This window comes from Manis pentadactyla, chromosome 11 (genome assembly GCF_030020395.1).
Source record: "Manis pentadactyla isolate mManPen7 chromosome 11, mManPen7.hap1, whole genome shotgun sequence".
In the NCBI taxonomy this organism is placed as follows: Eukaryota; Metazoa; Chordata; class Mammalia; order Pholidota; family Manidae; genus Manis; species Manis pentadactyla.
The window spans coordinates 31,869,702-31,887,221 of NC_080029.1; the positions used below are offsets into that span (position 1 = coordinate 31,869,702).

General features: G+C 43.3%; 1 protein-coding gene across 5 annotated transcripts in view; it reads right to left on the reverse strand.

Moving 5' to 3' along the window:
• The window catches only part of SUSD6 (sushi domain containing 6), a 118,262-nt gene that overhangs the window by 36,206 nt on the left and 64,536 nt on the right, over positions 1–17,520 (reverse strand). For 3 of the 5 annotated variants that reach the window (XM_036913364.2, XM_036913361.2, XM_036913363.2), the window contains exons 2-3: positions 16,895–17,042; positions 16,394–16,599 (exon numbers count right to left, since the gene is read on the reverse strand). In XM_036913364.2, the coding sequence (XP_036769259.1) occupies positions 16,394–16,514 (121 nt within the window). In that variant the 5' untranslated portion in view covers positions 16,515–16,599; positions 16,895–17,042. The remainder of the gene's footprint in view (positions 1–16,393; positions 16,600–16,894; positions 17,043–17,520) is intronic. The other 2 variants (XM_036913366.2, XM_036913365.2) reach the window with 1 other exon arrangement.

Here is a 17,520-nt window from a genome sequence, read left to right on the forward strand (position 1 = left end):
TTGCAGTCGAATGCGATGGTATAAAGAGATCAGGCTCCAAAAAGGATGCTTAGTCATCCTTCTCTGAACACAGGTTTCACGGAAGCAGCATAATTGCAGAGGCCAGAAAAATCTTTATAAAGAAAAGCTACTGCCATTTCCAAACCTTTCTCTAGTTTCACTTTTGGCAAACGAGTCTCTGGATGGGGTTCTGATCAGTACTGCTTATCAACAGAAGTTCTCACACATATAAAAAAATTAAAAGCAAATAACTAGCAAGCAGAAGGGTTTGGCCCTTGGGAGGAATGGCGGCCTTAAAGTACCCTGGATATCAGAGCTCAGAGGGCCCTGGAGAACTGGTCCAACCCTCACTTCACCCTTGAGCAAAGTAAAGGGACTTCAGTTACTGCTCATTAGAGACAGTGCTGCGGCTGATGCCTGGAACCTCCAGCTCAGGTCTTGTTCTTTATATCACAGACCCCAGATTGTAGAGAGGTTTCCTAAAATGCAGCCTTTCTGAGCTCACTGCTGCCCACGAGGGCAGAATAAGAAGTGAAGGGAAGAGATGCCCATGGTGACCCAGCCAGGGTCACACCAGGTCTGGCTCCTCTCTCTCTAGGAAAGTCAGGAAGGACCAGAGCCAGCCTAGAGGAGGTAAGAGACAGACTTGTCAGCATCCTCCCTTAATCATTTAACATTTTCTCAGTTTTCAAATTAGGTTGGTACACCTACAGCACCCTATTTCTGAATCACTTCTCTCCCCAGTGGATTCAAAACCTCTCCATCCTCCATCCCCACTGTACCAAAATCTTCTCCAAAAAGTCAGATGCACTTGTTCACCCCAACAGTAAACTGGTGGCTCTCAAAGTGTGGTCCCCAGATCACCAGCAGCAACATGTAAGAACTTAGTAGAGATGCAAATTCTCAGGCCTCATTCTAGACCTGCTGAATCAGAAACTCTGGAGGTGGGGCCACCAAACTGGGTCCCAGGGGATTCTAATCATGCTCAAATTTGAGACCCAATGGTGCATATAACTTATATGGTTCAGCCCGCTGGTTCTCTCACAAGTACTTGACTCCTAACTGGCACACCTGAATGACCTCTAGAATTTAAAGTTTAGGAGCCCACATTGCTGCCACTGGGGAAAGGAGGAGCTTACCAACTCAGCATATTCTTCTCCTGCTTACAGGGTTCAGGACCTTGTGCATGACCAAGTACACAGAGACAGGAAAGCATGAGCTGGGGAAAAGGTCTTGATGAACCTGAAGTGCCTTATCTACTGATGTGAAAAAACAACCTCTCTGCACCAGCTCTAGACTGGTGAAACCAAACTTCAGAAGTGACAAAGGTGGGCCAGGAGGCCTATGCGTCCCCTGACTAGAGGGCTGACCTGAAGTTGATCTGCCCAGATGCCATCCTGCCAAATGTAAGCTACAGTACCTGTTCTGTGATGAAACCGGCCTGAGCCAGACACTCATGGAAGTTCTTGAACTCACCTCCATGGGTTTCACCACGGGACCTGAAAAATACAACAAGCACATATAGGCCCCCTGACACTTCCTGGAACACATCAGAGTGGCAAATGGATTTGCACTGGTATGTGCCAGAAGTCGGCACTGCGGTGCAGAATCTGGGACCTTAGATAACACCAGCCACAGACTAAATGGAACAGTATTAAGAGCCCTGCCAGCTCCCTCTCTGCTTCTCTGCACCCCAGACCTACCCTGATTAGTCTTCTGTTTCTCAAGCTTATATCAGGCCTCATTGCCAACAGGGCTTCACAGAGGAAAATGGATGTCAGATTCACAGATCTCTCAAAATCCTGACTACAACAATCTTGTCTGACATAGTTGTAGTTGTCTGTGAAAAAAAATTTTTTTAATGATCCCTCCCTTTCCCTTTCACCTTTATTCACAGGAACGAGGAATCCAAGACATATCTGGAGATCCAAGCTGCAGACTTAGACTCCACTGATTTGGTTTCAAACTTAAGATTTGAGGTTCTGTTGGAAACTCTAGTTTGATCTTACATACAAAGGGGGCTATTAAATGTCAGCCTCCCACCCAGGGATAGAGGAAAGATCAACCAGTTAGAATGAATAAGTGCTTTGAGCAATCCAGAAAAGAGATGCTGACTTTAAAAACAACATTACAATAATCTCTTCCATTAAAAGAGACTTGTATTGTTTACCCAGCACTTTGCATATATTATCTCACCTAATCCTATTAGTCACAATCTTAATTATTCCTGCAAGGCCAGGGTCTCTACTTGTAACAGAATTTCTGAATGCCAGGAAGAGGGACCTCAGAGCCTCTAAACTGCCTGACAAGGAACTAAAAACCATAGCATGGAGAATGAGTTCCTTTGCTGAGAGCCACTCTGAATAAACCTGAGACACATCTCTGCTCGAAGTCACAACAGTTCTTTGCACCCCTGAACACATCAAATCACAAAACAGTCCTCAATCCAACATCTCCAATTACCCCAGCCTGAGCCAAGATGATGAGTGCTGGAATACATTCACACCCCCAGATGCCAGCTGCTCCTCCACTCTTCTCTCTCCACAATTAATGAGGGACCTCCCACACCCCCCAGCCTCTCGGTGGAATTCCTGACGTGCTAGGAAGCCACACAGGACCCTGTGCGGTGCCATCAGACTGGCTGAAATAAGGAATCTTTGTCAGATGCACCCCCCACCCACAAGCGGGCAGAGCAGAGGATGAGGAGCCTGCCCTGAGTGACCTCCCACCCCAGGCTCGAAGGGCAGCCTCATTAGCCAGTCACTTCATTCCCATGGGCAAAGAAGAGCCCAACTTCTGCCATTCTTCTCCACACCTTGTACCAAAATCAACACCCTCCTCCAGCCCTCTGTATTTCCCCGTTTAGACTCATTCAATCCTTAATGCATTAACTGGTGGTTTTTTCTTTAAACCTTTGACCTTGGGACATTCCAACACCAAGTATGTTCCCCCTCCTCTTCCCTCTGCCCTCCTCAACTCAAACAGCTCAGCTACAAAGGCACTGGCCTCCATGAGCAGCACCTCATCTGGCTGCTGCTTCCCCAAACTGCTTCTGGTGACACTCAACCCAGTCTCTGAACTGTCAGGCTAAGGCTAGACTTCATTTATTTTTCTTTTCCCAAATGTACTCCACCAAAGTCGGGGAGCCCACTCCTTCATCCACCAGGGTAAGAGGTGAACCAGTCTGGAGGCTAAAGTGCATTGGACTTCTAAAGTTTCAACAGAAGTGACACAAGTTCGAAAGGAAGGAAGAGCCAGGGTGAACAGAGCAGACACTGTTCTTTCTCTCTCTCTGCCCCCAGTGAGGTGCCACAGAGAACAATGATGATATTAACACCATAACTCTGTATAATAAAAGTATCCTATCAATCCAATTTCACACAGATAAAAATTGAGGGACATCAACTTTGAGAAACTTGGTCAAAATTATACATGTTAGTGACAGAAGTAGAATTCAAAGCAGCCTATTTGGCCCAAGAGACTGCATTCTTAACCTTAGTGTGCCATCTTGTCCCCCTCACTTGCTTGCTCTTACTTGCATCGGGTCTTGGTGTGGACTTCTCACCCTCAAAGAGGCCTTCCATAGCCACCCCAATCTGAGTCAGGAGCTCCTCCTTTGTGTACTCCAGTGTAGTGCAATGACTTTCCTGATTATAGTACATGTCATACGGAACTGCTGTGTTTTCAGCAGCTGGCACAGTCTTGGCACTTAACAGGGGTTCAACAAGTAATAGTGAAAGAACTCTGAGCACTAAACCACCAGCTCTGCATTCCTCCTGGTGTAGAGCGCTGCTCCTGGCTGCAGCTGCCCTCCACTCACAGGCTGACCATGAGCATCAAATGACATGTGATCACTTCTACGATCCAGTACTTGGCCCCACAAAGCCCTCCATGGCATTACATCTCTTGCTGTCCTCCCTGCCCACTTGATGTCAACACATACTTGCTAAATGAGTTAATGCCACTTATAAAAATACCAAACCCAATCTGTCCATTGGCAACCCTGGCAACCCTCAGCCATTAGGGTCTGGAACATAGGGTTTGTGTATCATGATCTGTAGAACAAAGGGTTCAGGTTCCTCAAAGCTGCAATTCCCAAAAGTCTTAATGAACTGTTCAATTTCTTCAAATCAAAGATAGTCATGGTTTCAGGGCTTAGAATCCTATTTATAGGACAACCTCTCCGACATCCTCCTAAGAGAAAGGACTGAGACTAGGTATCCTGCTGATTCTATTCAAGAAATGCACATAAAGCTTACTCTCCTTCCTTCAGACCCTATTAATTATGCAAGAGAATGGGTGTTGTCTCCCAGAGGAGGTGACTCTGAATTCTATCTGGAAGGATGAAGAGAGGCATTGGGAGGGTGGGAAGGAGGCGGGCTTCCAGCCTCAGGAATCTATAGCCACTGGAAGAACAGGGTGAGAATAGGCTTGAAGGTGCTACAGTCAAAGAAAAGGGGAATAGGGAGCCCTCTACCCTTGACTTAAGGGATAGAGGTAGAGGTAGCTGTGGTGGGAATGGGAAGCCAGACCCATCCAAGTTGCCCTCCCCTAGCGCCTCTCGAGTGTTAGGATAAGCTGTAAAGCCAACACTGTTTACACATACACTCCTCCATGTAACCCCCACTCCCCACAAGTAATGAAAGTCTACTTTTCTCCTGCCTCATCACCCAAAGGTACCATACTGGGTTCAAAGATCCCCACCTAGACTGAAAGCACACTGTACAGTGAATTATTCCAGGAAGCCTGCCCAGTCCCACTCCTTTCCCCTCAGAAAAGCCCCACAACCTGTACCTCCTGAGGCATGAAGACCCTTTCACATGCTTCTCAACTCCTTGGAAATCTAGGGACAGAATCTTATAGGGCACCAGAAATCAGTGGGGAGGCCCCACAGGCTGCTTCTGCTCACAGGGCTGTGGACTTGTCCTGTTTATCCTCACATACAGGGCAGGACAGGGTTTTACACGATCCTTCCAGGAGTGACTCCCTGACTTCCCCATTGAGTACCTCCCCCAGGATATGCTTGTTGGGTCCATCTACGAGGATCACTGGCCTGGTTAAAGCAAAGGAGCAACAGATAAAGGACTTTGTCCCAGCTTTCAAGGAGCTTAGGTAAAAAACACTTACAAAGCCAAGAACAGAGAACAAAACTAAAACTGAGAGGCACATGTACAGGAGAAGACTTCAGAGATGAGAGACCAAAAGTCCGCTGTGTGAGGGGGATAAAGCTAGGAGCTACACAACTTACTGAAGTCACCAGCTAACTTCACAGGACATTAATCGGCTATTATGAGCAACCATGCATGGTTATCAGGAGACTCAGTGGGGATGTAGTAGTTCAAGACACCACTGGGTCCTTTGCAGACTGGCCTCCAAAGTAATGAGATCGACTGGGCAGCAGAGAGAGCTAGGGCTTCTCTCTCCCTACACTTCACTATGCCAAGACTAGTGCTTAGTAAACACTGACAGGTGGCTACTCATAACCACTAAGTCCTCATCTGGTGTGTGCCAATCCCAACGACATTCTTTTGTGCCTCCCACCATTGTCAGAGTCAACAAGGCTGAACTGTCAGAACTCAAGCCCGTGACAATAAACACACAGGCCCCACCCTCTCCCAAGGAGACATGTGTCTACTACACGTGAAGAACTGATTGTCAGGCCCTTTGTGTTTCATAAAGTGTCACTTGTTACTCAGAATAATAAAGGCTACAACAGAACTATTTTATAACCCTAACTTCCTGAAACGCATTTTCCCTCCTGAGTTCAAATGCCTAAAATACCTTTGTGAATTTAAAGAAAAAAAAAGTTTTGCAAAGAAGAACTCTTTAGAGGATCTGTTTATCTTCCTTGCACTACTTCTCAGAATTCTGAATGATTAAACAAGTGTACTTTAAAACATTTGGCTACTGGCAAAACTAACAAGTCAAGGATGTTAAACAAGGGAAAAATCTCCATCGCTGGGTAAACAAGTCAATTTGGGTAGAAAAAGGCTCTTACAAGAAGGAACATTGTCAAATATAGCTAAGAAAAGTAGGAGGAGGGAAAAGGACTACCAAATGGAGAGAATATAAGAGAGTTCTTATTTTTTAGTTCTAACGTTGTATTCTCCCAGATGTGTGTAGGAATCTTTTAAAATGTAGTCCTCCAATCACATCATGATGCTAATGAAATATGTCTTTAAAAGAACAGACTCTTGGCATTCTCAATTTTAGTATGTTAGAGTTTCAAAAATGACTGCAAAAGTTGCTAATAGCAGCTCTGAGGAAGCCCAGCTCTGAAATGCCAGCAGGACAGCCTCACGAAAGCGAAGGGCTTACTGCAAGGTTACCCAGCTGACGCCCGGTGCCAAGGCCACAGAGGGGCACTATGCTTGCTCCTACTGGCCTTCTTATGTGGGTGCCAAATGTGCACCTGAGGATTAGGGGCTTAAGGACTATGAATAACTCATGCAGTATGTATCTAACCCTACTCCGTAGGTATTCAGCTGAAATCAGAGAGCATCCAAAAGATACAGAAGAAACAAGGAGCCCTTCCAGCCCTAAGTGTGTGTGAGCTCATTAGCTGTGGCGTCAGATGTGTAGGCTTTATCAGCTGGTGCTACAATCTGATCTTCCAACTTCTTTGTATGCTAGGCCATGTCCTAAGTGCTTTATACATATCATCTTATTTAATCCTTACAACAATCTTATAAAGTAGGCACTATTATCATCCCCACTCTAGGGAAGCAACAACACTAGGTCAGGAAAATTATCCAAGGTAACACAGGTAGGAGGGAATAAAGGTAGTATTCAAACCCAGGCTACCTGACTCCAGAGCCCCTGCTTTTAATTGGGTTATACTGCCTCTCTAAAAGAGAATGTATGAAGTTAGAGTATAACAACAGCTAGATACTATACTGAACTATACTAGGGACCTTGGTGGTTCCACAAGAGCTGCAGATGGTATCTGCTATTTTAATGCATTCATGAAATGAATCCTATTCCACCTGACAATACGTGGAAATGGCTACGTGAAGAAATCCTAGGGATGATCCTTTTTTTAATAGTTATAGGCCCACCCTTACCTTCCGGTGAGTTCAGATTTCTTTTTTTGCTTGTGGGTCATTGCTTTTATTTATTTATTTATTTGCTTTATTAAGGTATTATTGATATACACTCTTATGAAGGTTTCACATGAAAAAACAATGTGGTTACTACATTCACCCATATTATCAAGTCTGCCCCCATACCCCATTGCAGTCACTGTCCATCAGTGCACCAAGTTGCCAGAGATCCACTATGTCCCTTCTCTGTGATACACTGTTCTCCCTGTGACACCCCCACACCATGTGTACTAAACATAACACCCCTCAATCTCCTTCTCCCTCCCTCCCCACCAGCCTTCCTACACCCCTTCCCTTTGGTAACCACTAGTCCTTTCTTGGAGTTTGTGAGTCTGCTGCTGTTTTGTTCCATCAGTTTTGCTTTGTTGTTATACTCCAAAAATGAGGGAAATCATTTGGTACTTGTCTTTCTCCGCCTGGCTTATTTCACTGATCATAATATCCTCCAGCTCCATCCATGCTGCTGCAAATGGTAGGATTTGTTCTTTTCTTATGGCTGAATAGTATTCCATTGTGCATATATATGTACCACATCTTCTTTATCCATTCATCTACTGATGGACACTTAGATTGCTTCCATATCTTGGCTATTGTAAATAGTGCTGCGATAAACATAGGGGTGCATATGTCTTTTTGAATTTGAGAACTTGTATTCTTTGGATAAATTCCTAGGAGTGGAATTCCCGGGTCAAATGGTATTTCTATTTTTAGTTTTCAGAGGAATCTCCATACTACTTTCCACAATGGTTGAACTAGCTTACATTCCCACCAGCAGTGTAGGAGGGTTCCCCTTTCTCCACATCCTCACAAGCATTTGTTGTTTTTATTCTTTTCGATGCTGGCCATCCTAACTGGTGTGAGGTGATATCTCATTGTGGTTTTACATTTCACTGATGATTAGTGATGTGGAGCATCTTTTCATGTGTTTGTTGGCCATCTGAATTTCTTCTTTGGACAACTGTCTCTTCATATCCTCCACCCATTTTTTAACAGGATTATTTGCTTTTAGAGTGTTGAAGCGTGTGAGTTCTTTATGTATTTTAGATGTTAACCCCTTGTCGGATATGTCATTTACCAATATATTCTCCCATACCGTAGGGTGCCTTTTTGTTCTGTTGATGGTGTCCTTTGCCGTACAGAAGCTTTTTAGTTTGATGTAGTCCCATGTGTTCATTTTTGCTTGTATTTTCCTTGCTCGAGGAGATGCGTTCAGGAAGAAGTTGCTCATGTTTATATTCAGATTATTGCCTATGTTGTCTTCTAAGAGTTTTATGGTTTCGTGACTTACATTCAGGTCTTTGATCTATTTCGAGTTTACTTTTGTGCATGGAGTCAAACAGTAAGTCAGTTTCTTTTGCATGTAGCCATCCAATTTTGCCAACACCAGTTGTTGAAGAAGCTGTCATTTCCCCATTGCATGTCCATGGCTCCTTTATATAGTATATTAATTGACCATGTATGTTTGGGTTTATACTGGGCTCTCTAGTCTGTTCCATTTGTCTATTTTTCTATTCTTGTGCTAGTACCAAATTGTCTTGATTACTGTGGCTTTGTAGTAGAGCTTGAAGTTAGGGAGCATAATCCCCCCAGCTTTATTCTTCCTTCTCAGAATTGCTTTGGCTATTAGGGGTCTTTGGTGGTTCCATATGAATTTTAGAAAGATTTTCTCTAGTTGGTTGAAGAATGCCATTGGTATTTTCATAGAGATTGCATTAAATCTGTAGATTGCTTTGGGCACGATGGCCATTTTGACAATATTAAATCTTCCTAACCATGAGCACGGGATGTGTTTCCATTTATTGGTGTCTTCTTTAATTTCTCTCATGAGTGTCTTGTAGTTTTCAGAGTATAGGTCTTTCACTTCCTTGGTTAGGTTTATTCCTAGGTATAGGTAATTTATTCTTTTTGATGCAATTGTGGATGGAATTGTTTTCCTGATTTCTCTTTCTGCTAGTTCATCATTAGTGTATAGGAATGCAACAGATTTCTGTGTATTAATTTTGTATCCTGCAACTTTGCTGAATTCAAATATTAGACCTAGTAGTTTTGGAGTGGATTCTTAATGATTTCTTATGTACAATATCACGTCATCTGCAAACAGTGAAAGTTTAACTTCTTCTTTATCAATCTGGATGCCTTTTATTTCTTTGTGCTGTCTGATTGCCAGGGTGAGGACCTCCAGAACTATGCTGAATAAAAGTGGGGAGAGTGGGCATCCTTGTCTTGTTCCCAATCTTAAAGTAAAGGCTTTCAGTTTCTCGCTGTTAAGTATAATGTTGGCTGTGGGTCTGTCATATATGGCCTTTATTATGTTGAGGTACTTGCCCTCTATACCCATTTTGTTGAGAGTTTTTATCATGAATGAATGTTGAATTTTATCGAATGCTTTTTCAGCATCTATGGAGATGATCATGTGGTTTTTGTCCTTTTTGTTGATGTGGTGGATGATGTTGATGGAATTTCTAACATTGTATCATCCTTGCATCCTTGGAATAAATCCTACTTGATCATGGTGGATGATCCTCTTGATGTATTTTTGAATTCGGTTTGTTAATATTTTGTTGAGTATTTTTGCATCTATGTTCAGCAGGGATATTAGTCTGTAATTTTCTTTTTTTGTGGTGTCTTTACCTGGTTTTGGTATTAGAGTGATGTTGGCCTCAAAGAATGAGTTTGGCAGTATTCCCTCTTCTACTTTTTGGAAAACTTTAAGGAGGATGGGTATTAGGTCTTTACTAAATGTTTGATAAAATTCAGTGGTGAAGTCATCTGGTCCAGGGGTTTTGTTCTTAGGTCATTTTTTGATTACCAATTCAATTTCATTGCTGGTAATTGGTCTGTTCAGATTTTCTGTTTCTTTCTGGGTCAGCCTTGGAAGGTTGTATTTTTCTAGAAAGTTGTCCATTTCTTCTAGGTTATCCAGTTTGTTAGCATATAATTTTTCACAGTATTCTCTAATAATTCTTTGTATTTCTGTGGTGTCCGTAGTGATTTTTCCTTTCTCATTTCTGATTCTGTTTATGTGTGTAGACTCTTTTTTTCTTGATAAGTCTGGCTAGGGGTTTATCTATTTTGTTTATTTTCTCAAAGAACCAGCTCTTGCTTTTATTGATTCTGGTTTTATTCTTCTCGATTTTATTTATTTCTGCTCTAATCTTTATTATGTCCCTCCTTCTACTGACTTTGAGCTTCAATGTTCTTTTTTTTCTAGTTTCATTAATTGTGAGTTTAGACTGCTCATATGGTATTGTTCTTCTTTCCTGAGGTAGGCCTCTATTGCAATATACTTTCCTCTTAGCACGGCCTTCGCTGCGTCCCACAGATTTTGTGGTGTTGAATTATGGTTGTCATTTGTCTCCATATCTTGCTTGATCTGTTTTTATTTGGTCATTGATCCACTGGTTATTTAGGAGCATGTTGTGAAGCCTCCATGTGTTTGTGGAATTTTTCATTTTCTTTGCATAATTTATTTCTAGTTTCATACCTGTGTGATCTGAGAAGCTGGTTGGTACAATTTCAATCTTTTTGAATTTACTGAGGCTCTTTTTGTGGCCTAGTAAATGATCTGTTCTGGAAAATGTTTCATGTGCACTTGAGAAGAATGTGTATTCTGTTGCTTTTGGGTGTAGAGTTCTGTGGATGTCTGTTAGGTCCATCTATTCTAATGTGTTGTTCAGTGCCTCTGTCTCCTTACTTATTTTCTGTCTGGTTGATCTGTCCTTCGAGGTGAATGGACTGTTGAGGTCTCCTAGAATGAATGCATTGCCTTCTACTTCCCCTTTTAATTCTGCTAGAATTTTTTTTTCACATATGTAGGTGCTCCTGTGTTGGGTGCATAGATATTTATCATGGTTATATCTTCTTGTTGGATTGACCCCTTTATCATTATGTAATGTCCTTCTTTGTTTCTTGTGACTTTCTTTGTTTTGAAGTCTATTTTGTCTGATACAAGTGCTGCAACTACTACTTTTTTCTCCCTATTAGTTGCATGAAATACCTTTTTCCATCCCTCAGTGAGTTCAGATTTAATATGTTAGGTAGGTCAGCTTAAGGTGAGGTAGGTGAACAGGGCTAGGAAAAGTCAGTAGCCAGCACCCCTCTCATTCACACCATACCATGGAAAGGTTATCTCTAAATGCTGCTGTCCCTCTGGGCCCCAAAGCTAAACAGGACACAGGCCAAAGTCACTCCTGATTTGACCTCAGTGCTGGTGGCTAGCCACACCAGCACAAGCCACTAGAATGGGAGGGCTGCTTACACCTTCTGCAGTCTACATTCCTGTGTGATGCAGATGAAAAGATCTTCAGTGGGTAGGAGGTGGTAAAAAGAGTTCATCTGCAAACCTACCTAGAATAAGTAAAGACTGAGTGCTAACTGTAGTTGTTGTTTTTAATTAGCACCCCATGACCCCCTTTTACAGAAAGAGTTGAGTAGGTAAGAAGGATAAACTCTTAAGATGGCAAATTAGGCCTGGGCAGTGGGGCACCTTTGGTTGGCAAGCAGAATCTGTGTTTAATGAGAGCTTTATACCAATTGAGATCCAGTTAGGTGTTCTGTTTGGTGGACTCCTGGTTTCTTTTATTTGAAAGTTACAGAGCAAGGATAGTACAATGTGTCTGCAATGTTCTAAACATGGCACAACAATTAGCCTACAGAGGGTAATTTCTCAATGTCTTTTCATGACACCAGAGTTCAACAAGCCCCATAATGGCCCATCCTGCCTCCTCCCACAATCCTCAAGTCTTTTTATAGTCACAGGTAATTACACCATGGAGAGATTACATCACTTCATCAGCAGGGTTTGCAGCTGACAGGAAGATGCTCTGCGGATGTTTTGGGAACTACGTCCTCATTTAGCAAACAATTTGCTTTGGTCCCTATTGTTCCTTTCCAAGAATAGAACTGCCCTGGCAAACCCTATGCCTAAAATGGGAACCAGACAACCACAGGCCACTGAGGATGAGACCAGAAACAACCACAGAGGGAAGCAGGGTGACCTAGAGATGTCTCCTGTATCCTTCATCCAAAGGAGAAAACACAGATGGTGTCTTTCCTCCTCTGCAATAATAATCCTCTAAAGGCTGATCTGAGTACTCCAATAGGGCAACATGAGAATCAGGTCTCAGAGAAGCCTGACACTCAGCATGGGTAGTATGGTTCTCAGCTGAGCACAGGCAACAGAGACAGACAGAATGGGCACAAATCCCCGCTAGCTTCACCACCCACAACTGTCTGTCTGTAAGCAAGTTATCTAACCTCTCTCTGCCTCAGTTTCTCACTTATAAAACTGTTACATGACCACCTGGCTCACAGGTGTTCTGAGAGATTTAAATGGGATGGTAACACAAGGGCTTGACATGTAAATGATGCACTGTAGACACAGGTTTCCCACCTGCCCTCTCCTCTCAGCTCAGTGTACATTACCTCTGACTCCAGATCTCTTCAGAGATGGTGAGGTGAGCCAGGGCCACCTGCCAGCATCTCTCTGCCATAGCAATGCTAAAGGCCAAAGAGAGTCATCTCCAAGGTTCTCAACATCTTCCATCTTCAGTGAACACTAACTGCCTGGCTTTCTCACTCTACCACAGAGAAATGCATTTAAAAATGGCTCTAAGTGCCTGTGTGATGTTTTTAACATGCTATTTAAAAATTGCTCTAAGTGCCTGTGTGATGTTTTTAACATGGCCTAAAGTGTCATGGCAACACTGTAAGGGGGAAAAAAACCAGAAACAAGTAAAATACTGATTTTTTCAGTAAATATGCTCAGGAGAGGGGAAGAATGAAAAATCAAAAGCTTTTTATATGACTCAGCAAGACAACTGGCTTGAAACCACCAAACTATGCAAACATGAGATTTCTGGGAGGCAAAGGAGTTTTCCTGAAGTAACCAATCCTTCCTCAACTGGCCAAGTTTGAAACATCCTCCCAGTCCCTTACCCGCAACCTGAAAATGACTTTGCATCTCCAATTTTGTTTTTTAAAGACAGCAAAGGATGTCATCTGCATACAGTCTCCTGCCCAGCATGACTCAACAGTAGGTCACATACCAACTCTTATTATTATCTGGGAATTACAGCACAGATTTTACATGCCAAATGCCCTCCAATCACTCTTATTAATCTACACAACACTGACCTAATGTCACTGTCATTCAGGGTGTTTTATAGGGGACACCAAGAGAAGCTATTTGCCTAAGGTCATACAGCAAGTTTCTTAAGATCAGGAGTTGTGAGACTGGGAGACACAGTTGGGACCCTAATTCCATCTCTAGCCCAAGAAGAAAGGCAAGCGGGGTAGTATAAGCATAGATTTTATTTTTAATTCTGGTCTTCTGCCTGCATGGTGTGATGGAGTGTGAGAAATGAGATATACTTCATTGCCACTCCTAAAAAGGAAACTTCCAATAACTTCCCCATCTCTGCTAAAGGAATGGCCATGGGGGAAGCAGGACCCAATACCTCTCTAACACCTTCCCCTTTATTACTCCACATCCCAAACTGTGGATAGGAGAAACCAGAATGGAAAATTGAAACCCAAACATGGTATAATCCTACCCCAGAACTCTCAAATGCCTCTTCATACGTAACTCTCTTTTTCTAAATCTGAGTGATTACAACCAAGACTAGGGGTGACTGTGGTATTTATGATCAGAGATATGTAGATGAATTATCCCCACAGAATACCCACTTACCTATGTCCAGTGGGATTCTCACAGTCATGAATGTACATGTACACACAAGCATAGTCAGGATCTATCTACAGCCCATTGGGTAACAAGGCTGTGTATTTTACAAGCACCTTGTTTTAAGATGCCTCTGCAATGAGTGTTCAAGGGCAGCTATGGGAGCAGGTAAGGAACACCAGAAGAGGAAGAATGAATTCCTGAACTGCATTGCCTTTCCTCAACTTCAGAGTATCTGAGAGTCTTGATTTCTTGGCAAGCTTTCTTGGCACACTGCTCATGGCAGGCCTATATAGCCATACAGGTGTGCTCTGGGTTTCAAACCAAAAAGTGGGTACCTGCTTCCCCCAGAAGCTACTCCAGAGAAAGGGGAAAACATTGGCAGCAACTTGGTGCACTGGATCAAGTAATGGTGAAACCCCTTCCCCTGCCTGCACCCTGCTCTCTGCCAGTACATGTTTTATGGGGAGTAGAAAACACTTGCGGGGTAGGGGTGGCTGTAGGGGGAGGATTCTTTGCAGATGGGGTTGGGGTTGGGAAGGAAAACAACAGAGCCCATTTTCCCATCCTGGTATGATATACTGTGGTCTACCCACACTACAGACACATTTTTCCACACTGGTGAATAATCATCCCTTTATCCAGCCAGTCTGGAACCATCAGTCCCTAATAATCGATCTCAGACCTGGATTCAAAGTTGGAAAGGTGTGGGTATTTGGGGAATGGGAGGAGGCAGGGGTGGAACCTATAAAAAGCAGGGTAGGTGTAGGTAGGATGGCTTAATGAAACTAAAGAAGCTAAAGACTTCAGATACTGGAGGCAGAAGTTCTGCCCTAATACTGCCAGGTAACACACAGGGACAGCTTCCCAGGCAGAGCCTCGGACGAAGCCAGTTGTGGTAATGCACCAGGTCAGGTTCTGGTCCTGGCCCCATCATTAGCTGGCCCTAAGACCCTGGGCAAGCACATGACCTCTGAAGTTCTAGACAGTGATCAGTCCTTCATTCCTTCTTGCTCTGACTTATGTGCATACTCATTCTACTTATGTGCATACTCACTGAGCACTGCCTGTTTTAGGCTGAGAGCTGGTGGCAAACCTTTTCAAAAAGGGACAAATATTTCAAAGTCTGAATATTTAGGCTTTGAGGGCCACACGGTCTATATCACAACTACTCACCTCTGCTACTATAGCACAAAAGCAGACAATATATAAATGAATGAACATTGCTGTGTTCTAATAAAACTTTATTTATGGACACTGAAATATGAGCTTCATATGATATTTCATATTATGAAATATTCTTTCATGTATGTGGGTGGCAGGGAAGGCTAGGATGGGACAAAAAAATGAGTAATTGTTTCTCTAACAATTCAGAAGAAAAAAATAAGGTTAGATGAGAATGTACCACTATATGTCATGTGCTGGGTAAGTGGGTGGTGGGAATTGACAAAAAGGGAATGAAAGGGATAGCCATGAGCTATGGGGACTCCACAAATCACACTGTCAATGCCCCCCACCCTAGTCCCCTTTCAGACTAGCTGAGATTCTTTCCAGGGAACAATGTCCAAAGAAAACTACCATATATGCAGGTCTAATGAAGTCTGCTAAGGGTGCCACTATTGCTGAGCCCAATCATAACTGAATGAAATCCCCACCAGTACTTTCAGATACATGGGGAGGTCCTATGCCATCACCCAGAGCCTATGGTACACTCAAATATGTCTGCTCTAGAAAGGTCTAGAGGATCATATAAGGACAACCCAGAAGGGTCTTCCCAGCATTGCTGAAGGTAACAAGGACCGTAAAACTAAAAAGGGCTGATGGATGTATTTCTAGCACCCGCTAGGGCTCTTCCAGCTCACCACCTTCAACCAGAAAGTCCTTAGGATCATGAAAGTATAGATGAGGAGGTGGATGAGACCTTAAAGGTTTATGCAAGTCAACCCCTTCATTTGACAGATGGAGAAACTGAGCCACAAAATGGTTAAGTGGCTTGTCCAAGTTCACAAGGTTTATAGTGTCAGTGACTAGGTCCCACTTTCACTAAATTACATCTCAACTCTGTACTCATTCTGAGAAAAAGAACAGAAAGACAAGAAACAAACATAAAGAGCTAATAATCATTAAGTGCGTATTGTATTACCTTAATTTTCACAACCACCTTACAAGGTAGATACCACTCCTATCAAATTTTGCAGCTGAGGAAACTGAAGCTTACAGAAGTAAAGAGACTTGCTCAGGGTCACAGAATCAGCAGGTAGTAAGGACTGGGATCTGAACACAGCCATTATGATTCCACAGGCTGTACCCTGACCTGTACATCATGCTCTGAATCCTATACCTCCATCCTGCCTGGTGACCACGCTGCGGGGACAGGAGTGATAATGTCATTACCAGAGGTTCCCACACCCCTCCTCCAACTGGTTCATTAGGCCCCTTGGTGCCACTCCCCCAGGACAGGCTCCCTGCTATACCACAGCACAAAATCCCCCCACCCTCTGCTCTCCCTGCAACTGCCCACTAGTTAGAGTCCCTGTCCCAGCCCTTAAGAGAAACAATGGTATTGAGTCTTTTCCCTTGCAACCACAGAAGGCAGGCTAGAACTTACCGGAGGCAAGTCCGTCTCCAAGGAGGGTACTAAGGATCACCAGTGGAAGGAAGACTCCATGTCCCACAGAAGCCACGGCAAACACTGAGGTGCTCTTTGGTGCTATCCTGCCATGGCACATCTTTTATCCGTCCAAGTTATTTTTAAAAGAAAAAAATTTAAAAGCCAGACGTAAGAATTCTAAAGTCAGCCAGGGGTAGATTCACCTATAAAAAGCAAATAAAAAACAAGGACATAAGTAAAACTTTAACCATAACTAACTTCAGGCACAAGTCAGTTACAAGTAGGCACTTTGGTAAGGAAGCCATAATCACATACAAAGTTGAAAGAATTCTAGCAACTGAATTCCTGCTGCCAGGAGAAGAGAGAAGCATATAAGTGGCTTTTCAGCTCCTCCCTGGGGAAATGCCAAGGCCTGCAAGCAAGCTGCCATCAGCGTCAGCATACAACACTGGGGAGCCAGACCCTTACAGTAAGAAAAGGAGACATTATCTGGCTCACCTGGAGATCCGTTGGGTGCAGGAGAGCTTGCAGAAACTGCCCCAGCTCTACTCTATCAGCAGAGAGGAAGAGAGAGCAGCTGTTGACACAGAGCTGCTACACTGGAGTTTGGCTTTGCCTTTGCCACTTGGACTCAAAGCAAGTTCAACTAACCAAAAGAAAAAAAAAAAATAGAGAACACGTGTCTTAAAGGGAGAAATGCACCGCCTATGGAAGGAATGCAGCAGCAGAAGCCAAAGGCCCCCAGCTTGGCCTGCTCAACCGCCAAAGGCTGGACGAGCCCCTGAGGATCTGACTCTGACTTGACAGCCATGAATCTCAAAAATGGACTAATTAATCAAGGCTCACCCAACACACCTGTGACCCCAGAGGCCACACTTGTTGGCAGCACCTGACAATGACTGCAGGGAGGGCAGGCTGTAACTGTTAATTAGCCCTACCACCCACTCCAGTTCAAACAAAGACTTTGGAAGAGTAGGAACCAGCATCTTAAAAAAAAAAAAAAAAAAAATCAAGGCTGAAGACTTTTAAGGATATTTTCTATATGCCTTCAGGGAAGCAGCTGGGTTGATGATACATTATGATATGGGCCTATTATATTTTAGTTAACTCATTTGATTTCATTT